A 25,720-nucleotide genomic window follows, 5' to 3' on the forward strand; every position below is an offset into this window, starting at 1 on the left:
TTCTAAGTGGTCAGGCCTGGGTTGGGGCCACTCTTGGGGGCTTTTGAGTTGGGAGTTCAGGAGGTGATTCCCCAAAGGAAAACCCGGCTCTGGGACCTGAGGAGTCCCACAACCTGGGGATGCACCCCGATTGCTCGGGTCCTGGAATCTTGTTTGCCTGGTACTGACTCCATTCCTGACCCTGCGGGGCTTTGAGACTCCCAGAAATTCACTTTCCTTTCTCCAACCTCAGTTGACCCCTCTGTAAAGTGGATGCCTGCCTCGTTCTGAATGGTAAAATACTTATCTATTCCTTAATGGTAAAGCCTCTGTCTACAATGCGGGAGATCCGGGTTCAAGCCCTGGGTTGGGAAGATTCCCTGGAGAAGGAAATCGCAATCCACTCCGGTACTATTGCCTGGAAAATCCCATGGACAGAGGAGCCTGGCAGGCTGCAGTCTATGGGGTTGCAAAGAGTCGGACACGACTGAGGGACTTCACTTCACTTCATTCCTTAAGTAATAATCTCTGCACCCACGTCACGCCCCTCCCGTGCACCAAGCACTGTTCCTGGAGTCCTGACTGGAATCTGCGGTACTGGGATCTGTGGCCATTTTACAGCTGAGAGCATAGAGGCACAGAGTGGTCACATGTAGCCTGGCCAGGGTGGTACAGACTGGACTGTGCTTCCACGAGATGCCTCCTCCTCCCTCCGGGCCTCAGAGTCACCTCCTCGGAGACCCCACGACCTCCCTGCTCCCGGAGTCTCTGTCCTCCACTGTCTTTACATGTATGTGTTCACCCCCTTGTTTTTCTCCAGCCAGGTAGGGATCATATCATTGCGACACTGAACCCCTTTGTATTAGCAGCTGTCACAAATCGACGCAAACTTAGTGGCTTAAAACAACACAGATTTTTTTTTTTCTTTTCCAGTTCCGGAGCTCAGAAGTCCAACACAGGTCCCTCTTGAGCTGAAATCAAGGTATTGGCAGAGCCGTGTTCCTTTCCAGAGGCTCCAGGGGAGAATCTGTTCCTTGCCCTTTCCAGCTTCTGGAGGCTGCCCACATTCCTTGGCTGGAGGCCCCTTCCTCCATCTTCAAAGCTGAAAACGGCAGGTCTAGTCCTCCTCATGTTGCATCTCTCTGACCACAGTGGGGAAGGTCTCCACTTTAAAGGATGCTGTCATTACACTGGGCCCACTTGATTAACCCAGGATCATCATCTCCCATCTGAAGGGCCTCAACTTACTCCTATGTGCAAAGTCCTTTTGCCATGGAAGGTGACATATTCACAGGGTCTGCAAACCCACATGTCTCAGAGGGCTGTATTCAGGCTTTCTCTTACTTGTAGCACAAACATCCCATGACTTCAGTTTCCATCCCCCCTTCCCTCACGCAACATAAACATTTTTTCCTTCTGAGAAGTCTGCCCTGTCTCCCTGGGCTGGGTCAGGTTGGCATCTTCCATCACAGATCTGACTAGTAGATTGTTTCTGTCAGTTTCCCTGGGGGTGGTAAGTTGGGACCAAGGGAGTTAGGATGGGTGTGGGCCAGGAAACCTTAGGGCAAGCGGCTAGGGTAGGAAGCTGCTGCAGGCTGGGTCAGGGTAAAGAAGAGGGCACAACGGGAGATACTGGAAGGAGGGGCTCCGCGAAGAGGGCCATGACCTCTTTAAGGTCATGCAGTACAGAGCTTCTGGGTTCAGGAGACATGCCAGCCTGGGAAGCAGAAGGCCACAGGCTGCTGGCCTCGGTTTCGAACCCACGCCAGGCCAACAATAGCCCTTTTATTTGCACAGCTCAGGAATGGGTGGCTGAGCCATGTACCGAAGGGTCAGGTCTCAGCCAAGGTCACCCTGTGTAGCCCCCGCACACCCTTGGTGAGAACACGGGGTCTCATTCGTGCCCCATTTCCCAACCAGGAGAGAACCCCCTTGGACGATCAGAGGCCAAGGGCAGATCAAGACGGCTGGTGCCCTCCCTCGGTGCTGCTCTGAAGTAATGTGTCCCCTGGCATTGGCTGGGAGACATGGGTCAGGCCAGGAAGCTAAGGTGAAGGACAGGGTCTGGGGGGTGGTGTTGGCCACAGAAGATCTCGTGCATGCAGAAGAAGGATGTGGCTTTAGGGGTCCTGCTTCTACACCTGGGGAGGGGGCAGATGCAGGAATGGGGAGCATTGAGGCATAGGTGGCCCTGGGAGATAACCAACAGCTCTCAATCATTTGTTTTTCCTAAAAGCATTTTCCACTCCTCAAAGTTACACATTAATTTGTCTGTCTATGTATTTTGTTGTCTATTGCCACACAAGCTCACTGAGGATGGGAGTAGGTCTGCCTTAGTCAACGTGTTGCCCCAGTAGACCCAAAGGTCCTTGCCTCCAGGAGACTGTCACTAATTATTCCCCAGAAACACAAACACAAACTGTGTAGAGGGACTGCACAAACACAGGGTCCATGAGATGTGGAGGTGCCCTGACAATTTTCTGGGGCCCCAAGGACTGAAGGGATCAGCCCAGAGTAGGAAAAGCATCTTCTGCACCAAGGCCCCAGGGGCCTGCATGCTTCCCAGCCCATCATGCATTTTGGGAAACCAGGATTCCAGGTGGCAAAGGACAGAGAGCACTGACCCTTGGAGGGGAGGAGCAGTCAGGTTATTCAAGCCACGTGAGGGGTTGTTGCAAGGGTAGGAGGGGGCAAAGGCGAGGCACACAGTAGGCACTCTGGAAGATTTGCGGTATGATTATTGTTGTTGGCATGTTGCTGGGACCACTGGTATGTCTGCATCTCTGTCTCCTCTCCTCAGCCCCTCCCCCCACGTGCTCACACCCAGCTGTGCCCACCAGCTCCAGGGACCAGGTGGCCAGGCGGGTGGCCTGGAGGGTTGGATTAGGGAGCGGCTGGGGCTGAGGTCCCCGGGTGTGTGGGAGGGGACGGGGAGGTCAGGCTAGGAGCCCAGAGCACACTGGGGCCAAGCCAGCCATCTCATGCAGACCACGATGAGCAAGGCTCCGCAGACGCACTCTTCTTGGGTCACTGGCCAAATCCCCCCGCCCCAAACGCACGGTGACACCTCGAACTCGAAGCCACGGGCCCGGCTCCCGGGTGGGGCCCCCGCCCCCCACCAGCTGCCGCCCACATCGCGCGCGACACTGCCCCGAGCCCCGCCGTCCCCGCGCCCCGCCCCGGCCGGCCCGCCCCGCCCCGCCCGCAGCCCGCGGGACCTTTATAGGGCGCGCCGGCCGCGCGCTGGAAGTGGTGCCGCCGCCGCCCTCCCTGCCGCCCGCTCGCCAGCCGCCCGCGCGTCCGACGCGGGGGTCGCCGCCGTGTCTGCGTTCGCCATGCGTCCCCGGGCGCCGGGGCCACTCTGGCCACTGCCCTGGGGGGCCCTGGCGTGGGCCGTGGGCTTCGTGGGCTCCATGGGTTCGGGGGACCCCGCGCCGGGTGAGTGGGGCGGCCGGAAGGGGCGGGCGGGGCGGGCCACCCACGTGGGCCTGCCGGGAATGCGGGCCGGGGGATAGGTCGGGGGGCGCGGCGGCGGTGGCAGCTGGGGGCAGAGAGCAGTGACCCGTGATGACCCATGGCCGCTGCAGGTTGAATGTGGGAATGCTTGGGGCTCCCCTCCCCCAGCCCTAAAAGACCTAAAGGAGGGTCACCAGGAGGTCAGGCGAGCAGATGTGACTCCTCACAATTTATTATCAAGAACTAGTCCCCAGGGCTGCTGACAGTTACTGAGTGCTCAGGGTCTGCCGCCTCCCTCCTGGAATCCAGGCAGCAGCCCTAGTGTGAGCACTCTTATGCCCGGTTTCCAGATGGGGAAACTGAGGCACAGGGTCAGACGGCTTGTACGGGGCAAAGCGGATATGAACCTGGACTTTCTGGGTCCCAGTGTCCCGGAGAGGCAGGGCTGGGTGGTTGGACTCAAGATCTCCAGCCAGGGTCTCAGATCTTTCCTGGGTCTGGCGCAGGCAGACTTGTTAGAATCTCATACCTGCCAGTTGTGAAGACGCCGGGGAAGTCACACGCCCCACTCTGGGCCTCAGTTTCCCCTTTTATAAGGAGAGCAAAGATGCCGAGCTCCTCGAACTGAGCTGGTCCCTCAGAGCTCAGCACAGTGCCTGGGAGCTCCTGGGATGGGGGCCCTGGCCACTCCTGCCCCCACTTAACGGTGCAGAAACTGAGGGCCATCTGTCCCCCCCACCCCACCCTGCAGCCCCACCCCAACCCTGCACTGAGGGGGAGCCAAGCCCCCTCCCCGAAGGCCGCGTCCCCGGGGAGACAGTGAGCTCATGCAAGGGGAATGTTCCCAAGTTGGAGTGAGTAAGAGGCGGGCCAGGCGAGGGGGGGCTGCCGGGCGAGGGGGCTCCGCGTGCCCTCGGGCGCTGTCTAGACAGAGGGCAGAGGCGGGAGAGGCGGCTCTAGGGCCCACTGACCCTGACACGTCCAGCTCCGGGTGTTTGACTGGTCGGGCAGAATGCCAGGCCTGGGCTGGGGGCCTGGAGCCATGGGGAGAGCTTGCCGGGAGGGGAAGGGGTTAGCAGTAGAGCTGTGTGGGGGCCGGAGCCCAAAGGAAGGATCCCAGAAGAATCTGCAGCCAGAGCCGGGACACCTGTGTGGTTCTCTATCCCTCCCTCCCAGGTGGGAGGTGGGTCATCCCCTTTGCAGTTACTGAGCACCAACTGTATGCATCCCCATGGGCCAGCAGCTGGCTGGCAGGCCAAGGCTTGAGTGTGGGCAGGAGCACCTGGGGGCACCTCTGGCCCTGTAGGACCTGCCCCTCTGTCCGCAGGTGGTGTCTGCTGGCTCCAGCAGGGCCGAGAGGCCACCTGCAGCCTGGTGCTGAAGACGGATGTGAGCCAGGCTGAGTGCTGTGCCTCTGGCAACATCGACACCGCCTGGTCCAATTTCACCCACCCAGGGAACAAGATCAGCCTCCTGGGCTTCCTAGGCCTCGTCCACTGCCTCCCCTGCAAAGGTGAGACCCTGTATGTCAGCAGAAGGCCATGGTCTCTTGGTCAGAGGTGGCACAGGCAAGAGTGAGCTTCCTGTCTTGGGGGCATGCGGGAGGTTGAGGCTGCTGGCAAGGGGATCCCAGACTCAGAGAGGGTTTGGGGGCCTTAGGGCTCCCAGGACTCAGCCTCCTGCAGAGAGGATTCCCCAGGTTGGTTTCCAGCCTCTAGGGTCTCACTCAAGAGGAGCCCTCTGCCCTGACAGCCTTGCTCACCTTCACTCCACATGGTGGATAGACAGGCACACCTAGCTCCTAGAAAGGTGGATTCTCCCTGACTGGCCATTAGGGTTTGTGACCCCACACTCAGTGTTCCCAAACACATCTGCCCTTAATCTCGCAGGTTCCAGGGTCTGTGGTTAGGGCCACAGCTGTATGTTTAACAAGCATTTGCCTTCTGGACTGTGTTCTGTGAAATGCCGCCTCCTCCATGAGACTAGGAGCTCTTTTAAGGCACAATGAATGAATAAATAAGTCAAGACATAGTCTCGTTGGAGACCCTCTCAGCCCCCTGTGCAAGACTGAATCTGCAAGGACCCAGAGAGCGCATGGGGACATGACTTGAAGGAGGTGGGCTCTAGAAACCAGGGTGGTGTTGGATGATTAGGAGTTTGCCAGATGGAGAGACCATGGTGGGGCGGGTGGGGAGTGGGACCATGGCCTGGGATCAGACCCAGGTGGGTGGAGTCAGGACAGGGGTGCCGGATGGAAGCTGGAGCTGAGGGCTGCAGACCTGCAGGCCAAGCCGAGGAGCCTGGCTGGCCGGCTGGGATGTGATTAATACCAGATCAGCCTGGCTGGGTGGTCCTGAACTCAACTGCCATGTGCCCTGGCTCCCTCCAGAAGCCCCTCTGGGTTTTGGGAGGAGGACAGACTTCAAAAAGTGCCTGGCCCGGGCCTGACATGGTCTAGGATGCCCTCCCCCCACCTCATCTGGCCCTGGCAACAGGAACTCAGCCCTGCCACTTCTGTTCTAGCGTGTGTGAAGCCACCCGGGGGGAGCGTTTCCAGATGTGCGTGTGGGCGGGCAGCACAGGAGGCACCCAGGTGCAGTCCACATGCCCTGGCAGGGAGACATGAGGGACTCTGGCTGGCCTCTAAAGGAGCTTCCATCACTGTATGCTCACCCTGTAGGGTGGAGTTACGGATCAGCCCCACTGTTAAACTCAGGGCAACTGAGGCTGAAACTTCAACTTGAGCTCAGAGATAGGCCCAGACCCACAAATCATGGAGCTGGGGGTCCATCTGGTCTGGCCTGGAGTTCTCACACCTAGGTGCCCTGGCTCTCCTCAACTCACAGCTGTGAGTTTCCCGCTTTGGTGTATATGTATATATTTGCTCAGTTGCTCAATTATGTCGGACTCTGGGGCCCTGTGGTCTGTAGCCCGCCAAGCTTCTCTGTCCATGGGATTCTCCAGGCAAGAATACTGGAGTGGATGACCATTTCCTACTCCAAGGGATCTTCCCGACCCAGGGATCAAACCTGCATCTCCTGTTCCAGCGCTGGCAGGCAGTCTCTTTACCACTATCGCCACCTGGGAGGCCCCTTTGGTAAAATGATGACAAAAGGGCACCACCTTGTGGGGGCATGTGGGAGGCAATACTGGGCCTGGGAGGCGAAAAGCATGCTTTTCGTGGGGCCGGAGTGGGGGCGAGGACGCCAGAGATTTATTTCCCTATCTGAGAAATGGGGCTGCGGGGGGCGATAACCCCTGTTTCGAGGGCTCGAGCTGTGCGAGGCCCCCTCCTCAGGAAATGAACCGCAGACCAGGCCAACGCCCCGCCCTCCCCGACGCCTCTTCAGGGGAGGTCCTGGCAGGCGGGAGGAACAGACGCTGCCCATCCTCCCCAGCCCCGCGCCTGGATGGGGTGGAGCCCCCCGGGCTGACGCAGCCGGTCCCCCGCCGGCCTTCCCAGAAACGCGCGTAAATCAGGGAACAGACGTCAGCCTGAGCGGGTGGCCCAGCTGCGGAGCGAGAGCAGGACTGGGGGTGAAGCCTGTTCCTCCCAGACCCCCAGATTCCCGGCAGAGACCCCTCGCTTCCGCCCACACGAAGCCCTGCACCCTGACAGAGGCCCGTCCCACGAAAAGCGTCGAGTACTAGTCCACCTCGGAGTGGCTGAAATTCCCCCAGACCCCAAATCAGTTTCCCCCCACGTGGGCCCCTTCTTCGGACTGCGCCTCACTCCGGTCCGGCCTTTATCCGTCGGAACAGGGAGCGAGGGCGCTGGGCCTCGGAAGACCTCCGGCCTCGGCCACGCGCCGCAGCCCACGCGTGCGTGTCCTCTATCCACAGATTCGTGCGAGGGCGTGGAGTGCGGCCCCGGCAAGGCCTGCCGCATGCTGGGGGGCCGTCCGCGCTGCGAGTGCGCGCCCGATTGCACCGGGCTCCCGGCGCGCCTGCAGGTCTGCGGCTCTGACGGCGCCACCTACCGCGACGAGTGCGAGCTGCGCGCCGCGCGCTGTCGCGGCCACCCGGACCTGCGCGTGATGTACCGGGGTCGCTGCCGCAGTACGTTGGGGCGGAGCCTTGGGGTTGGGCGTGGCCACTGGACCTGAGCATCCTGTTAGAGGCCGCTGCCGCAGCTCGTGGGGGTGGGTCACTGGCAGGAAGGGGCGGGGTCTACAATCCAGGGTGCTTATTGTAGGTCTCGTGGATTTGGGTGCGGCCCATGGTAGGCGGGGCCTAGGCGTGAGCTCGTGGGCGGGGCTTATAGTCCCAAGAGAATCACAAGATCAGGTCTTTTGTGGGATCGGGAATGGGGACGAGTAGGGTACAGGTTTGGAAAGGTGGCTTCTGGGGCTCCTATGGGATGAGAAGTACGAGTATGAGAGTCAGAAACTTATTGGCGCAAAGTGGGGAGAGATTGAGGGTAGATCTGGGGCGTGGCGTGGTTCGTGGAAGGGGTGTGACTGCGGTGCAACAAGGGGCGGGTCTAAAGGTGGGACCAGTGAGTGGGCGGGACATTGGAAGAGGTGTGGCTTCTGGCGCAGCAAGGGGGAGAGGCCTGAATACCCCGCCCTGTCTGGAGTAGCGCTCTTTACTGGTCCCCACGCCCCACCTGCAGAATCTTGCGCCCACGTGGTTTGCCTGCGGCCACAGTCGTGTGTGGTGGACCAGACTGGCAGCGCGCACTGCGTGGTGTGTCGCTCGGCGCCCTGCCCCGCACCATCCAGCCCCGGCCAGGAACTCTGTGGCAACAACAACGTCACCTACCTATCCTCCTGCCATCTCCGCCAGGCCACCTGCTTCCTGGGCCGCTCCATCGGCGTGCGCCACCCGGGCAGCTGTGCAGGTGCGGCACGCGGCGGGGAGCAGCGGCGGGGTCTAGCCCCCAGCCCCTCTCCGCGCCCGCATTTCTCTTTTGGTCCCTCCCACTCTGCAGGCACCCCCGAGCCGTTAGATCCTGAGTCCGAGGAGGAGGAGGAGAACTTTGTGTGAGCCTGCGGGACCGGCCTGGGCCTGGCGTTCAAGGCTTCCCCATTTTATTTATTGCCACAGCAGAGTCTATTTATGTCCAACGGACACTCCCCAGAACCTGGACAGGGACCACTGTGGGAGCCCTGGTGCCCCTCGACGATATCTTGGAAGGACTGGGGAAAAGAAGCCTGGGAGCAGGGCTGGTGGGTGGGGGCCCAGCCCCCACCCCAGGTACCCTATTGCCCAGGAGGACCTCAAACTTATGCTCCCTTGGGGATCACTCTGATGATTGTCGCTGCCACCAAGAGGTCTAGGGATTTCCTGCCAGCAATTAATGAGGAGGTACCCTGGCCTTCTAGAACAGGGACCAGGGGGTGAGAGGGGGTTCACAGCCTGGGTGTGAATAGATGAGCTTCAGAACGTGCCCAGACCGCAGACAGATCAAGGAAGCAACCACTGTCCGCCACCAGTCCCAGGGTGACCAAGGGACTTACCTTCCCCCTGCTTCACCCATTTCCCAGCATGTCCCTGGAGGATAGGGGTGCCATCTCTGCCTCCTGACACAGGCCTTGGGTATGGAGAGGCATCTGCTAGAACAAAGCAGGCACCATGTTGGGTGGGAGGGACCCGGTGGGGCCTGTGAGGCCCTGCTCAACCACTGGCCCAGGGTGGGGTGTATATGCCAAGACCTGCTGCACACCTGGCATCCTGGAGCTGTGTGTCTGAGGGGCACCCCGGTACCTGCTACCCCATCCACAGGTGGCGTTCCCTGTATCTTGCCCTGGCCTCTAGGCCCAGTTCCTAGCTGAACCCTCCTTGCCTGCCAGCTGGGTTTCCTCCTGCCAGCTGGGTTTCCTCCTGCCACCTGGACTGTTGCTCTGTGTCACCTCCCCATGCCCATCTGTAGACCAGAGGTGCAGACCCAGAGTGGGAGGGGCGTCCAGTGGGGCAGGAGCACAGCTCCCCAAGGCAGTGGTGCTCATCCATGTCCTTCCCTGCCTCCAGGAAGTGCCTTACCTGTGACACCCAGAAAAGTGCCCTTTAGTAATGGGTTCGCCCAAGCCTGCCAACAGGGCAATCTCCCCCGCCCTGGGGTCCTGCCTCACCTGCCAAAGAAATAAACACTGAAAAACACTGTGGGTGTTCAGACCTTGTTCTGCTCCCCTCTCTGATCCTCTGTGTCCCCCCACTTTCGGAGGGGGTTACCAGCCTGGGGTGCTGTGGGGGTTTCTGGAAGCATCCAGAAGAGACACAAGCGCATGTTCTTGGGGCAGGTGCTGCCTACTTCTGGGCCTCAGCATCCAGCTTCAGTTGTGGGCAGTAGCAGGCATAGAACTGAGGCAGGTGGCATGGGGTTGGGTGGGAGAGTCTTGGCCTTTATGGGATAGGGGAGGAAAGGAATGAGGTCTGGGTGGCTTAGGGAAGCCCCAAGAGTCCACTTGGTTTAGGGTCCAGAGATGGCGGTCTGGCCCGGAAGGGTTGGAGGTGCCCAAATGACACTGACATGATTAGTAAAAGCACTGGGCTGGGGCTCACCCAGCCTTGCTGCCAGCCAGGCACCATTTGCCTGAAGTTCCTTTCGAGGATCAGGCTTCACACAGAGGTGGGCCAACCTGAGACCCCACTCTCTCCCAGCCTTGGTTTCCCCATCTGTGAATGGGTCTAGCCAGAGGACAGAGGAATGGTGTTCTAGGCAGGGGCTGAGGAGGTCAGGAGGCTGTCCCCAGCCTGGGCTGTGAGGCGGGGATGGGAAACTCCAGGGGGGTCAGCGTGGGGAGGGGGAGGGAGGATGGTGAGTCCAGGTCCTGTGACTCAGGGTCCCTCAGGGAGGGGGTGGTGGAGCTGGACCCTTGACCACTCGGAGGCCAAGGAGAAGCTGAAGGGCATGTAGGTGGGCCTTGGGGGTAGACCATCATATCTGTAGTCAGTTAACACTTTATTGTTATTTTGCCCTTTTGTTGGGAACTGATGCCCCCTACCCGCCCTGACACCAGGCTTCCTGGGGTTTAGGGGCTCATGGACCCTCTGCTCCAGCCTCAGAGTTTTCCAGGCCAGAGCTATTTGTATCGTTTGCCATCTCAGTGGTGTACCCGGTGCTGCTGTGGTTCAGACAACGCCTGCCGGCCCCCAGTGGTCCTGGGCTGGGAGCCACGCTGGCCATGCCAAATCACGTCCCAGATCCAAGTCACGAAGGCGGACACCTGTGTGTACACATCGGGTGTCTTGGGATCCCCACACCAGAGGCCAGAGAAGGAGACGAGGCCATAGGCCCGATTTCTGCATACCAGGGGTCCTCCAGAGTCCGCCTGGGGGTGGAGGCAAAGGTGAGGTCAGGGGTCCCTTACTGGGCCTCACTTTCCTTAAAAGAGCTAATATATGTAGATCTGATCTGGACCTTCTCTACCTCAAAACCCTTTTATGTCCCATGGACACTCCCCAGAGCCTGGGCCAGGACCATGCTCTTAGAGCAAAGACTAAACACGTCATCTCAGCCTTCAGAGCCTGGAGGAGCCAGCCCCCATTGCTTATCTGCCCTCCTCTCCCCCAACTCACTTGGTTCCAGCCAGACATGCCAGCTGTTTCTGCAGCAAACCCAGCTCCAACCTGTGTGTGCTAAGTTGCTTCAGCTGTGTCCAACTCTTTGAGACCCTATGGACTATAGCTGTCCAGTCTCCTCTGTCCATGAGATTCTCCAGGCAAGAATACTGAAGTGGGTGGCTGTGCCCTCCTCCAGGGGATCTTGCTGACCCAGGGAGGATCGAAGCCACTTCTCTTACATCTCCTGAATTGGCCAGGGGGTTCTTTACCGCAAGTGTCACCTGGGAAGCCCAAGCTCCAACCTCTAGGCTTTTGCCTATCCTCGAGACCCATTACTTCCCCCTGCTGGACACTCCTTGTATACCACACAAGTCTACAGCTCCTTGTGAAATGTACAACCTGCGGGACTGTACACAGCAGCCCTGTGACTGGTCTGTCTGCCTAACTTGTCTCCCTTCAGATATTCTCAAGGCTCCTCCAGTCTCAAAAGTACTGTCCTCAGAGAGGCCTTCCTGAATACTCACCCTAAAATCCCTGCTTCCTCCTGTCCCCAAACCTATTACCCTAATTTTCACCAGGAATCAGCTCTGACCCAAAGAAATATGTCCTATTGGTGTGACCATTTTACAGATGGAGAAAGTGAAGTCCTGAGAAGTGAGATGACTTTTCCAAGACCATATGTGTAAGAAGTGGCTCAGTCTGAATGTGGACCTGGGCAGCTGGGCTCTAGAATCTGAACCACACACTCTCTTGGCTAGAACAAAAGACACTCCCCTGCTCCCAGTCCAGGCTGTGTTTCTCCCTGAGCATCAGGGCCAGGTTTGCCATTAATCCATACAAAGGCTTAGGAGCAGAAGCATCTTCCTTGAGATCTGGACACTGCTTTTAAAGACACAAGTCTGTAGTCCTTTGTGCAGTGCACAACCTGTGCAGCCATACATGGCAGCCCTGTGACCCTGGAGGCTCCCTCCCCTTCCCAGGCCTCACCAACTGGTCAAAGGTAAGCTGGGACTTAGTTGCCAAGGCTCTCTGACCAGCTCTGACCTCTCTGAGGGCCTCAGTTTCCCTACACGGCAAGCAGGCAGGACTGAGAATGAACATCTCACCGAGCAGAAGCCACGTCGCCGGCGGTCCCCACTGTGGGTGCAGAGCATGGCAGGGCTCAGCTGCCCCTTCCAGGAGCTGTTGCAGGCGTCCAGCTCCAGCACGCGGACCTCGGCTTCCATCAGTCCGGGGGGCAGTTCCTCGAAGTCGGACACGGAGCCCCAGCCAGCCACCTTGCAGCGCGTCCCGGCCCGGGGAGGCCTGGCACCCCTCCGCGGCAGCCCCAGGAGTCCCACTGCAGGACCCAGGGTGGCAGAGCTGTTCAGCTGCAGGGGCGGAAGGTGCCGGGAGGTTAGGCCTGCCTGCAGCCGCCCTCTGCCACCCCTTCCTGTCTACCTTTCCTTGTCTCTTCCTGTCCTTGAGGAAAGAAGTCAGTTGTAGCTGTTGTTAGTGTGTCAGAGGGCCTGGCTGCTTCTGTCACCTTGGGGCCCTGCTCATGAGACCTCACCAGCCTCCATGCTTCCAGTCTCGCCCCCGCAGCTGCCCAGGGGTCCTGCTAACCAACATCTCCTTCCCTGCTCTGAGCTCTCCTCCAGTGCCCACTGCCCTTAGGACACAGGGATAAAAAACCCCTTGGCCCATCAGTTGGCCCTTCCCTCCGCCCACCTGCACAGTTGCTCACACTGTAACACAGCACCCCTTGCTGGGGGCACCTTTCCTATCCAGCTTTTAGGACTCAGCTTAGACACCACTTCCAGGAAGTCCTCCCAGATTGCCAGTCTAGGACAGATGCCTCCTCTGGGCTCCCATGTGCTCCTGTCAAGGCTCATTTACTCAGCTGCCACCTAGTTAGACCGGGAGTTCAGAGGGAGCCAGGCCAGGGCTGTGTGTTCATGGGTGTGTATTCATGGTTTCCTGGCACACAGATGGCATTCAATCAGCAGTTATGGAATGAACAAGTTGGACCCCTAGTTTGAGTGTTTGCTCCCTGACCTTGGGTGCATCCCTGATCACCCCTGGCCTTAGTTTCCTCATCTGCACAGTGGGCTAGGTGAACCATAGCAGGGGTTCCAGGCTACAGGGTTTCACAGAGGAGCAGAATTCATACACCAGCTTTGGCTGCCAACACTGGCTTCCCACATTATATTTTGCCAAGAAAACCCCACACCCTAGACCCTCCTGTTCCCAGGGTTTCATTTTTGTTGTGTTGATGTCCCCTCTGTTTGATTTTCACCACATTTCAAGGGCAGTTTGGGGATATTCTCCCTTTAAATGGCAGCCCCGGAGTGCCTGGGGTTGAATTTGGGGCCCCCCAGGTGGGGGCTGTGGAAAGGGTTGTCGCCCAAGCAGGAAGGGCCATGTGAGGTCCAAATAGAGGCGCATGTGCGGGGAGGGAGGAAACGCCCTGGAGGGCCTGAGGGGGCAGGGATCAGGGTATTTGATGGCCCCACAGCCTCACTATCTCCCTCTTTCAGCGTGAATGTTGAGCATCTGCTGTGTACAATAACTCACCACAAATGAGATAAAAATCCCCGCCCTCGAGGGCAGAGGTGGAACCAGTGGTACAGGTGCTTCCAGAAGGTGTGGGTGGTGCTGGACACAGAAGAGGGGATGGAGTGAGAAGGGGGGAGCCAGGGGCAGCTGAGAACTGGAGGTCGTCAAGGGAGGCTGCCCGAGAAGGGGACAACTGAGCAAAGACCTGAAAGCCACACGGAGTCTGGGGAACATGGGCTGGGCAGGGCCACAGGCAGTGCAAAGGCCTGGGGGTCAGAGCCTGTTAGGGTGCTGACCGCTCAGCGAGCAGCAGGCCAAGCGGGCGGTGTGGGTGTTCCAGAGGGCAGCAAAGGGAGTGACTTGACTCACGGGTGCTCACAGGCGCCTAACAGCTGTTTTTAAACAAGTCAGGCCATGGTAAGGGGAGGGGTAGGGACAGGTCAGACCTGCACCGAGGGCCCGATCCCCACGCAGTGGGTCACCTGCAGCAGACAGATGTCACTGGTGTGCGTGGTGGGCTGGTAGTCTGGGTGCGTGATGACAGCGGAGATGCTGAACACCTGTTGTGTGGCCTCCACGGTGCGCAAGGCATGGGCTCCCAGCACTACCAGGCCTGTCCCGGGGTCTCTGTGGGGGGAATGGGTGGGGAATGTGAGCAAGGCTGAGGTGAGGGCCGCCTCACACAGGCTCAGTCTCTCGCCTCCTGGGAAGGAAGCCCATGCCATCCTCCTGCCAGCTTGTGATGATAAATGTTGAGTTGATCACCCTCCCATCTCAATTAAGGTATTAACTTCAATCGCTGCAATATATATATATTTTTTGACCACTCCACATGAGATGTGGCATCTTAGTTCCCCGACCAGGGATTAAACCCATGGCCCCTGCAGTGAATGTGTGGAGTCCTAACCACCAGGTCACCAGGGGAGTCCTGCTGCACTATTAATTTGAATACTTATTATAACAGTATACTTCAAATGAATATAACACTCATTATATTTATTCTAATTCCCATCTGGATTATAGCATTGCCTCCAATAATTTCAATAGTAATGTTAGTAATTATTGTATCCATATACTCAGAACGAGGGCTTCCCAGGTGGCGCTAGTGGTAAAGAACCTGCCTGCCAATGCAGGAGACTGCGATTCGATCCCTGGGTTGGGATGATCCCCTGGAGAAGGGCATGGCAACCCGCTCCAGTATTCCTGCCTGGAGAATCCCATGAACAGAGGAGCCTGGTGGGCTACAATCCATGGAGTCTCAGTCTCGAAGAGTCAGACATGACTGAAGCAACTTAGTATGCATGCAAGCACACACTCAGGATGAATACAATGGTTGTAACTATGCTTATGGTCACGGCTGCCGGTCCGTCCCTCCTTCTCCTGTCCCTTTTTCTCTGTTAACTCCCCCTGCCCAGCTGAGAGGCCCATCTGCACAAGCCTCCTCCACCCCCTAGCCCACACATGCCCTCATCCCAGACTCACCGGCCGCTGAAGCAGTGGGCAGCCGACACGACCCAGCGGGCCCTCAGCAGGAAGCCTCCGCAGTTGTGCTGGCCCTGGAACTTCACGGATGCCATATAGGGCCGGGAGTGGGGGGTCACCTCGTGGCCCCCAATGATCTGTGCCCCCCAGGAGCCTGCAGGCAGGGTGGGTGTCCTGTCAGGGGTGGGGCAGGATGGGATGGGGGCCAGGCTGGGGGGAGGCAGGAGAGACAGAGACGGAAAGAGAAGACCCTGGAGTTTGCGGAGTGGGGGGCCAGACTCCCTAAAACCTGAGGCTGGGGCTGGGCCTCCTGCCCCCCCCCCCAAAAGAAGCAGCCATGGAGGGGGCTGGGGCTTCCTGGGTGGGTCCCTGTGGGCCTCTGGCAGGCTTGGGTGGAGTACTTGGGGGTCCTCACCTGGGGGCCTCATGGGCAGTGTCAGGACAGCGGTCACAGTCAGCAGCAGGCGGCCCCAGTCCCCCACCCCAGGCCCCATGGCTGTCACAGGCAGGTGTGTCCTTGGAGAGCTCAGTGTGCCGCACCCCACCCAACGTCCAGGAAAAGGGGAATGGGGCTGTGGCCTGTGGTCGGAGGCCCCGCCAGCAACGGCCGGTTCTGAGCCAGCATTTTAGAAAACCCGATGATTCTCCTGCATTGGGGTTGTTGATGACAATCATAATTGCCCGGGAGACCAGCAGTGGAGGGGGTGTGAGGGCTCCAGGGCCATGTTGTTCACCCAGAAACCGAGTAACCAGTAACTGGTTCACCAGAAACTGCTAAGCAGCCAGCAGCACTGCAGCCTTGGCCACCTCTCCAGGTTGGGGGCCAGCTCACCAGATGGAGGCAGTCCCGCCCCAGCCCTGCCGGTCACTGCCTCCGGCCTCAGTCTCCCCATGTGCAATCCCAGCCCCGGAAAGCCCTGTGATTCCTGCTGCCTTTGTTGCATGTATTGAGCACCTATTGTATACCAGCCTCTAGTAGGTGCTAGAGGTGGAGCGTAATGTGACAAAGGCCCCCACACCCTTGGTGCTGACGTTTCTCCCGGTTAAGGGTGTAGATCCACTGATCGGGGCTCACAACGGAAGCACAGGGCCTGGTGGTCAGATAATATCGAGCTCATCGGGTCAGTTCAGGCCCTCGAATGTGGGCCCAAGGGGCAGGGGCTCCTCCTGTGAGCACTGGGGAGCCAAGGAGGCCTCAGACCAAGGAGGGGGCAGGGAGACAGGGCCTTCGTAAGCCTATGGACACACAGGTCAGAGACCCTGTGCTGCCCTGGGGAGGCTTTGCTGAGGCCCCGCTAATGTGGAGATGCAATGAGAGGTCTGGGAGGCAGGTTAGAATTCCAACATGGGCTCATAGGGCTGAATCCAGGGGTGGGCAGGGTTGGTCCCTTTGGAGGCTCCTGGGGAGTACTGGCTGCCCCTTTTCCAGCTTCTAGAGGAGCTGCGTCCCTGACTTGCAGCTCCTCCCTCTATCCTCACAGCCAGTAGCACAGCATCTCCCGTCTCTCTGCCTCTGATCCTCCCCTCTCCCTTTTATAAGGACCCTGTGATGACACTGGGCCCCCTGGGGAATCCAGGGTAGTCCCCATCTCAGGTTGTTGTTGTTCAGTCGCTCAGTCATGCCTGACTGTTTGCGACCCCACAGACTGCAGCAGGCCAGCCTCCTCTGTCCTTCACTATCTCCTGGAGTTTGCATAGATTCATGTCCATTGAGTCAGTGATGCTATCTAACCATCTCATCCTCTGTCACCCCCTTCTCCTCCTGCCCTCAATCTTTCCCAGCATCAGGGACTTTTCCAGTGAGTCAGCTATTCGAATCATGTGGCCAAAGTATTGGAGCTTCAGCTTCAGCATCAGCCCTTCTAATGGATATTCAGGGTTGATTTCCTTTAGGATTGACTGGTTTGGTCTCCTTGCTGTCCAAGGGACTCTCAAGAGTCTTCTCCAACTCCACAGTTCAAAAGCATCAATTCTTCGGCACTCAGCTTTCTTTATGGTTCAACTCTCACTTCCATACATGACTACTGGAGAAACCATAGCTTTGACTAGACAGACCTTTGTCGGCAAAGTGATGTCTCTGGTTTTTAATATGCTGTCTAGGTTTGTCATAACTTTTTCCCATCTCAGGGGCCTTAACTTAATCTCACCTGCAAAGTCCCTTCTGCCCCATGAAGTGACACGTCCACAGCCCTCAAAATGAGGACAGGGATGTTGTGGGGCTATATTTAGCCAGCCTCAGTCCCCTGTGTTAATTACTATGTTGTATTGTTATCGCCCATGGTATTGACAAGGAAACTGAGGCACAGCCTTGAAAGTGGCAGGGTGAGGGTAGAACCAGCTGGTTTGGAAAGAAATATGGCATGCAGGTACCTGGATCTCATCTCAAAGAGGCTCACCAACCAGGCAAGCAGATGTGATTTTTTTTTAATTAATTAATTTTTGGCTGTTCTGTGTCTTCATTGCTGCGTGGGCTTTCTCCTGTGGTGGTGAGTGGGGGCTACTCTTCAGTTGCAGTGTGGGGGCTTCTTATCATGGTGGCTTCTCTTGTTGCTGAGCAGGCTCAGAGCACAAGCTCAGTAGTTGTGCATGGGCTTAGTTGCTCCATGGCTTGTGGGATCTTCCCAGAGCAAGGATCAAACCAGTGTCTCATGCGTTGCAAGGTGAATTCTTAACCAGTGGACCACTGGGGAAGCCTGGACACGTGATTCTAGGCCACTAAGTTTGTGGTGATGTGATAGCAGCTGCAGGAACCATCAGGCCTTGAACACGGAGCAAAGTGGGAAACAGGGTGCACGTGGAAGTTGTTTCCAGGGTCTAAGCCAGGCTGGACCCTGTGCTTCCTTGGAGGTCAAAGCAGCTGGTAGGGGATTATTCCTTAGGTGACTTCAGTGGCTCCGGTCCACTGTGGGGCCCTGGGATTGGCCTGTCACAGCTGTGCTCCCGTGTCGGTCACTTCCCCCAGCCACATGCCACAGGGTGTGTAGGACTCATGCAGTCCTAGAGAAACCTAAGGCTGTTGGAATTGTTGCTGTCCCCACGTTACTAATGGGGGAAACAGAGGCACAGAAAGGTCAAGTGCTTTGACCAAGGTTGCACAGCGAGGGAGTGATGTGCCAGAGTTGCAGCCTCAGACCAGCTCTTGCTATCTCTGCCAGGGGCCACCTCTGCCCACAACCTGGCACATTTCCTTCTTTTCTGGTGAGAGTTGTGAAACCAGCAACCGTCCTTCAAGGATCTGAATAACCAAGCTCATTGAAGTCCTAAGGAACCTCCTGTGTGGGGCTCAGTGTTTCCATTTCCTAAACCAAGGCCCAGGGAGAGGAGCCTGGCTGGTCTGGGGCTGTACAGCAGAGGGTCTTGAAACCAAAACTCTGAGACTTGAAGGGTCTTTGCATGGAGGATTTGGTGGCTTTCTAAGTCACAGCGCGATGGTGATGATGATGATAATGATGAGAAAACTCCCTTTACTCCCCTTAACTTAATCTCACTTGCAAAGTCCCCTCTGCACCATGAGGTGACATGTCCACAGGCCCCCAAATGAGGACAGGGACGTTGTGGGGCTATATTTAGCCAGCCTCAGTCCCCTGTGTTAATTACTTTGCTGTATTGTTATCACCCTTACTTTTGTTGTTGATTTGTTGGAGCGTTTTATATATTGAGGAGGTTAGCTCAAAGTCAGTTGCTGAGCACCTGAGTAGGGCACACATGCAGTCGGTGTCTATCACCTTGCCCTGAGTGGGTCATGCAGTCAGCACTCAATAAGTGAACAGGCCCTTCCTTAGCCTAAATTAGCAGCAGAGGTTCAAGCAGTCAGGAGAGGAATGAAGTTTGGTCAGGAGCCCCTGAGAACTTGAGAAAAACTCAAAATCTTCCCAGTGAACCCCTAGACACAGTGTTGAAGCCCAGGGACCCCACCCACCCCGACTTGGACTCCATGTGCCTCAGTTTCTTCATCTGTGGATGGGGTTGGTGCTTGGCCCGGGGCACAGGCCACGCAGGTGTCAGCTAGTGACACTTACCCTTTACTTTTTTAACCCCTTTAACTCACACTCCAAGGAGACTGCTTCTTATTACTTGAAATGGGCGATAGTGCCTTAAGAATAAACAGCCCAGGGATATCCCTGGAGGTCCAGTGGCTAAGGCTCTGTGCTCCCAATGCAGGGTTGCCTGGGTTCAATACCTGGTCAGGGAACTAGATCCCCCATGCTACAATAAGACCCAGTGCAGCCAAATAAACAAATTTTTTTTTTAAAAAAAAAAAGAATAAACAGCCCAATCCACCAGCATCTTGTATGGCAGTCACTCCCCTGCGGGTGTCAGCCCCAGCCAGTGAGGGATCGTGCCGGACACCATTGCACTTCCCAGACTTTCTCTTGGACCTGCATCCGAGGACCTGGCAGAGAACAGAGAAAGGGATGTGTGGGTCTCAGTGGGTGGCATGTGGGGGCGCTGAGCAAACCCGTTCAACGAATGGGTCTCTGAAGCAGCAGGCAGAGCCTCACCACTTCTCTCCACCTTGTCTGCCTTTTCAGCCTCCAGGATTTCTGCAGGGGGAGGATGGGTCACTGCTGGGGTCCCTAGAGCTGCCCCCACAGCTGTCTGGGCCTCAGTCTCCTCCTTTGGGAAACAGATGACCTGAGAGGGTCTCTAAGGGTGTTGGCGAGAATTCAGCAGGGGGCTGGGTGTCCTGTGCACCCCTCATCTGTAAACCACAGGCTAGTGCCACCACTCCTGCTGAGAAGATCAAAGGAGACAGCAGGAGGCATGCAGTCCTTCACTCCATGAGTGTTTATTGAGTGCCTGTTGTGAGCAGGCACTGGATGTGGGGGGAAGGGGACACAGAAGGAGGACCCCTGCTCTGGCAGAGAGCTGGGCGCGAGACACCACAGTGAGTGACATCATCAGAGGTGGAATTCAGGGGAAAAAGTGACTGAAGTCGGCAGGAAGCAGAGGGAAGAGAGTAGGATTTTAGGGCAAGAAGAAGACCCAGGAACATGGGGAAGGTGGGGAGGGGGCTCCTGGAGAAGGGCCCAGTGGGTGAGCGGCAGGGCAAGCAGCAGGGGCAGGGGAAGGAAGGGCGCTTCCAGGGCTCAGCTGGGACTTGAGAGCCAGGCTGCAGGGCACTGGGAAGCTATAGAAGGTGCGTGAGTAGGGCAGGTGGGGGAAGACCCTCTAGTGAGAGTGGAAAGGAGAGAGGAGGCAGGGAGACAGGGAGAGGGCAGTGAAAGGAGGCAGGGGTAGGAGACACAGGGCCTGGGCTAGAGTCAGGGCTGGGAGACAGGGGGCAGGGTCTCTGACCAGGGAACAGGAAAGGGGTGGTGAGAGGGGCCCATGCAGAGCCCAGTGTCAGACCCGCTGAGGTCCAGATGCCCAGAGGATGTCCAGCAATGGCGAGAGCTGTGAGGTGGGTATGCCTGTTTCGTAAATAAAGTTTTATTGGCACAGGGCCACTTGATGCTGCAATCTACTGCCTCTGGCTGCAATGGCAGAGGTGAGTCCTTGCAACAGATCGGCCAGCCCGCAATGCTGGGAATATTTACTATCTGGCCCTTTACAGAAAAAGTGCCAACCCCTACATGAGTGTGAGCTGGGCCCTATTCCAAGTCCTTCAGCAGCCCTAGGAGGTAGGGAAGTGAGGCTCAGAGAGGTTAAGGAGCAGACCTGGCATCACAGCACCTGAGGAGCTGAGCTGGGACTGGAACCCAGGCCCCCTGATGTTTCTGAGTCTTTTCCTTTGTTCTGTTTGGTAGTTTATTTCATTCTTTCCCTGCTAAATGGCGCATGTTCACTGTAGAAAGGGGGTGCAAAAGCCTTTGGGGGTAAAGGCCGACAGCCCCGCATCTGGGGCACATCCTGTCCCATCTTTCTCCAGACCTCATCCAAGCCTGTTTCATTTGTTTTTGTCATTCAGTTGCTCAGTTGTGTCTGATTTTTTGTGACCCCATGGACTGCAGCACGCCAGGCTGTCCACCATCTCCCAGAGCTTGCTCAAGCTCACGTCTATTGAGTTGGTGATGTCATCCAACCATCTTATCCTCTGTTGCCCTCTTCTCCTCCTGCTCTCAGTCTTTTCCAGTGAGTCAGCTGTTTGCATCAGGTGGCCAAAGTATTGGAGCTTCAGCTTCAGCATCAGACTTCAAATGAATATTCAGGGTTGATTTCCTTTAGGATTGACTGGGTTGATCTCCTTGCTGTCCAAGGGACTCTTAAGAGTCTTCTCCAGCACCACAGTTCCTTTACACACCCATTTACTGAGCACCATTGAGCAGAATCGTTTTACAAAAGCCCTAAGTACTTCTAAAGAACCTCCCTCTCTGCTCCGCGTCAATTGTCCTCTGGAGTAAATGTGTTCAGAGCCTGAGGGCTAGTGTCCTAAGACAAGTCTGCCTCCCTCCTGATCCGTGGGGTCCACATGAATGGAGGACCCAAGATAGACCACAGGGAACAGAGGGGAAGGCAGGGGACTGAGTTGGCTCTTCCAGTTGCCCTCACCTGCTCCCCCTGAGGTGCTCCCCTCCAGCGCAGGCCAGGCCTACCCCTTGGGGATCCAGCTGTCTGGCCAGTGTTTCCTTCTTGTCCCCCAAGCCCCGTTCATGTCACATGTCCTTCCAGTAGCTCAGGCCGCAGAAGGGACCAATGATGCCTTGTCATCCCACATCCCATCCTGTGGCCATCTGCAGCACCACCTTTCAAGATCCATCCAGAATCTACCTGGTTCTCAGCCTGGCCCAGCCTCCACCAGGTCCCTGTTCAGCCACTTCTGGACTCCAAGCCCCCTTCCCTTAGCGCCCCTTCATCCGCTCCCCACCTTGCAGGCCAAGTGGCTTTTGCAAACATAAATCGGGGTGACCCTCTCTTCCTCTAAACTCTGCTGTGGCTCCCCAGTGCCCTCAAGACAGTCTGAATTCTCCCTGCTCCTCACTCACTCTGACCACACAGGCCTGTTTGCCCCGAGAGAGTTATGGGTCAGATTAAGTTCCTTAACCCTCGTCCAAACGTAGGGCCAGGCCCAAAGCCCCGCCAGTGCTCAGAAGACCAGCAATCGCTTCCTCCTGGAACGGGCCCGGCTCGGTCCTATCGCCGGCCTTACGCGCTCGCCGCGCCCGCCACCCGAACGCTCTTCTCCAGACTCTCCGCGGCCCGTCGGCAGGACCTTCCGTCCGCAGCGGGACCGTGAACTCTTGGAGCCGCCTGCTGGGCCTCCCCGAGCAATTTGTCCCCATTCGCGCCCCTCTGGCTGGGGAGCCGGGGAGGGGCGGCATGGATGGCGGCCAGACTGGGTCCCCGGCCGGCGCCCGGATCGGCTCGGCACGAGAATCAGACCCGCGCCGAGATGGAATGAATGGGTCAGGGCTGCAAGAGCTTCGGGCGGACAGGGCGGGAGGGCGCGCGGTGGCCGGGGCGCAGCGGCGGCCGGCAGGAGGCGCAGGCGGGCGGCGGCGGGAGGCGAGGAGCCGGCGGGAGGGGGCGCGAGCGAAACGCGGCGGCGGCGGCGCGCGCGCCCAGCCCACCCCCCGCGCCCGCCACCGCGCGGACAATAAACAGCCGCGCGCGGGGCGATGCCCGCGCCGGTGCCGCCGCCCCCGCGCCGCGCAGCCCCGGCCGCCTGGCCTTAGCCCGCCGGCCCTCCCCCGCGCGCCCCCGCCGCCGGCCTCGCGGACCCACTGATCTCGGCGGGGAGATGGAGTGAGTAGCGCGCTCGCGCCAGGGGCGCCCCGGAGGCTGAGGCCCCGATTCTCGCCCCCACAGCGCTGACGGGGAGGTGGCGAGGGACTCCCGAGACCCCCGCTCAGCCAGGGAGGGACTCGGGCTGGGCCGTGCCCGCCCCAGGCCTCCCCCTCGACCCGGCCCCGGCGGCCCACAGGCTCACGAGGACTCGGGCGGCGGCGGCGGCTGGGGGCGGCCCGGGACGCGTGAGCGTGTGGGGAGGGGACGCACTGTGCCTCCGCCCTCGTGCCCCGGGCGGGCTGCGGTCCTCCTGCTTCTGGGGCGGCGGGACGACCCCTCCTCACTGCACCGCCGGGCCTGGAGCTCGCTTCCCAGCCCCGGCCTGCGCTCGCTGCGCCCTGTGCCCTGGACGCGCACCGGCCGGTCCTCCCTCGCCTGGCTGCCCTCCCCAAGGGCCTCAAGTGCTGTCTGGAGCCCTTGTTAAGACGGGGGTCCAGCCGCCCGATTTCCCGGCTTCTAGTGGGCTTTGCTCCAGGCTTCCGGGTCTGTCATGTGTGTGAGCCTAGGGGTCCCTGTGCTTTCCAACAGCGGAGCTTGGGTCCCCTCCCTTCCTGGGGAAAGTGCCTCTGAGGTGGGGCCCCTAATGATGTAGCCAAGAGTCTGCTAGCCTGGGGCTGGGTGTAGGAGTGGATGAGTGGGCTGTGTGCCGGGGCTTGGATGAAGGACTGTGGGGCAGCGGCGGTCTCTGCACTAGCGGGTGCCCAGTGTGTTTGCCTGGTCATTTACGGGGCGGGTCCTCTGTTCCTGGCGTCAGGGCATCCCCCACGCCCCTACTCCCACAGGTGGGTGCAGGGAGGCTGTGGGGTATGTTTACATGGGCAGGGGCTGGGAAGGCGGTGTCTGGTGTCCTGCAGCCCCCCTGTCCTATGCGGGGGGCCAGCTACTGCCCCACTCTGGGCCAGATCGCCACCCTGCCCCGGGGCCCAGACATGGAGGTCCACCAGCCCACCCGGCTGGCTCCTGGGCCCTTCCCACTGGGTATATTTTCCAAGCCTGCAACTTTCCTCCGGGGATTCACCCATGACCCACCACACCCTCAGCTGGGTGGGAGCCACTGCCTCCTTCCCCCACCTCCCGGCAAGGCAACACCCTGTGTCCTCTGCTTTTGAAAACCCAGACAAAGGCCCAGCCTGGCCCGGGAGCCCAGCCAGGGGCTCAGGGGAGCAGGGGACCAGACCTGTCTGTTACGGTCCCCTCACTTGTTTATCTGCTGTGCTCCCAGGGGCCCAAGGGAGCCTCTGGGCCTCCAGACAGCAGGCCCTGGGCAGGGTGTGGCCTTGAGAAGGGGGCTGCCTGGGGGAGGAGGCGAGTAGACAGGAAACGCCCACCCAGAGCAGAGGAATGAGATGAGATATTCAGGATGAACCCCATTGTTTCCTTTCCCGCCACCCCCTTCATTCTGCACGGGTTTATAGAGGCCCAGGGACGGGCAGCCGCTGCCCCAGGGCCACAGAGCACACAGAGGGCTCCTGGGTGCTTGCCGCCCTGACCCTAGGCCTTCTTGGTCACAGTCAGATCTGGTGTCGGAGTCCCCCCATTAGGCGGATCCCTGGTTTTTCTAGGTGCAGGTGTAGGACGGGACTTGGTATTAACTGCCTGAATAGCCGTGCAAGGAAGCCAGTCCCCAGCACTGGAGTTGACGATGGGTGGGGAGGGGCTACATCTGCTCCCTGCATGAACACCTGCCCGGCCCTCCGTCCTTCTTCATGGGAGCACAGCCCCCGCCAGGGCACAATCATTTACCTCCCTCCGTTTCCATGGATTCTGCCATCACTGGAGATGGTGATGCTGGAAACTTTCTTCTAAAAAGACGTTTAGCATTTGACAGATTTTTTAAGGATTAAACAAATTTTCACTAATTTGAGAAAGTAAGAATTCTTACCAGCCAGTGGAGGCGATAGGTGGTGCTCTAAAGGTGGAACAAGGGTGGGGCCGGGAACTGGGGGACAGGGAGCTGGGGGCATCCTGCCATGGGGAGGGTCTGCTGGTGGCCCCAGGGGAGGGGCTGCTCCTCTGGCCCCTTAGCTGGAAGCAGCCGTCTCAGATGTCCACATCTTCTCTGGTGAGCATGAGGATCGGGCCCCGCAGGAGGCAGGAAAGCAGAGTTGGGTCAGGACTCATCAGGTCCCTTCTCATCCTGAGGCCTGAACAGTTTCAGAGAGATCATCAGCTCACCTGGGTGCTAACTGCATCCTTAATGCTCCTTCTGCAAGTGCTGGTCTCCCTCTCTAATGAGAAGCAGAACCGGTATCTAGTGATAATAGAACTTAATAACAAGTTTTTATTTTCACGTTATCTTTTTTTTAAGTGTTTTTACTCTGATGGTTTTGGCACTGGCTTCTGGTTTACTCAGCCTTGGTAACATTTCCTTTGAAAACAAAGGGGTTGGATTTAAACAGTGAGTGGATTTGAAGGGAAGAACATGACGATAATCCTAGAGGTGGTGGCAGGAAGACAGGAAAGAGGCCTAAGAAGTGCAGATGTGACATTTACTTGACGATTATTGAGTGCTTGCTGTATACTGGGCCCCTTTCTGAATGCTTTGTTCCCGTGGACACACTTGGTCCTGTGAGGTGGGAAAACTGAGGCACGGAGAGGTGACTGAACACGCTCGAGGCCACACAACCAGAAGAGGGTGATGCTGGCATTTGCTCTTGGGCATTCTGGTGCTGGGGAGGGGAGCTGAGGAAGGGCCTTTGCACCTTCTTGTCCAGGGGCTGTGGACTGGTGGTTCTAGGTATCCAGACATCAGTTTTTCAGCCTGGTTGGCCGATTGGATGGCACAGAGGTGGACTTTGTTGTGGTCTGGTCTCCCAGGGGCCATCTACCCTTGACCCACTGCCAGGGAACCCTCTGTGGCTGCTGACTTGGGAGTGGAGCATGGAGAGGGTTTCCTCACCCACCATGGGGTCTTGGTCAGGCTGCCCCCTTCTCTGAACCTCACTTTTCTCATCTGGTGAATGGAGCATCCTGGGCGGTCCCAGCCCCATCTTCAAAGGGTTCAGGTTTTGATGCAGGAAAACGAATTGAC

General features: G+C 58.2%; 2 protein-coding genes across 3 annotated transcripts; one reads left to right on the forward strand and one right to left on the reverse strand.

Moving 5' to 3' along the window:
- The first annotated feature begins 3,268 nt into the window (after positions 1-3,268).
- Positions 3,269-9,502, forward strand: FSTL3 (follistatin like 3). 2 transcript variants are annotated; one of them, XM_068980662.1, is made up of 5 exons: positions 3,269-3,417; positions 4,763-4,948; positions 7,279-7,494; positions 8,051-8,278; positions 8,369-9,502. In XM_068980662.1, exons 1-5 carry the CDS (start codon positions 3,315-3,317, stop codon positions 8,422-8,424), a joined length of 789 nt encoding a protein of 262 aa, XP_068836763.1. In that variant the 5' UTR covers positions 3,269-3,314; the 3' UTR covers positions 8,425-9,502. The 2 variants fall into 2 exon arrangements, with proteins under 2 accessions (XP_068836763.1, XP_068836762.1); XM_068980661.1 differs by having other exon boundaries at positions 8,051-9,502.
- A 182-nt stretch (positions 9,503-9,684) lies between these two features.
- Positions 9,685-15,455, reverse strand: PRSS57 (serine protease 57). Its single transcript, XM_068981070.1, has 6 exons — positions 15,377-15,455; positions 14,962-15,115; positions 13,962-14,106; positions 12,048-12,311; positions 10,494-10,709; positions 9,685-9,738 (listed from the first exon to the last, which is right to left on the reverse strand). The coding sequence occupies exons 1-6, from the start codon at positions 15,453-15,455 to the stop codon at positions 9,685-9,687; spliced, it is 912 nt and encodes a 303-aa protein (XP_068837171.1).
- Positions 15,456-25,720: the final 10,265 nt, after the last annotated feature.

Source organism: Capricornis sumatraensis, chromosome 9 (genome assembly GCF_032405125.1).
Source record: "Capricornis sumatraensis isolate serow.1 chromosome 9, serow.2, whole genome shotgun sequence".
Taxonomy (NCBI): domain Eukaryota; kingdom Metazoa; phylum Chordata; class Mammalia; order Artiodactyla; family Bovidae; genus Capricornis; species Capricornis sumatraensis.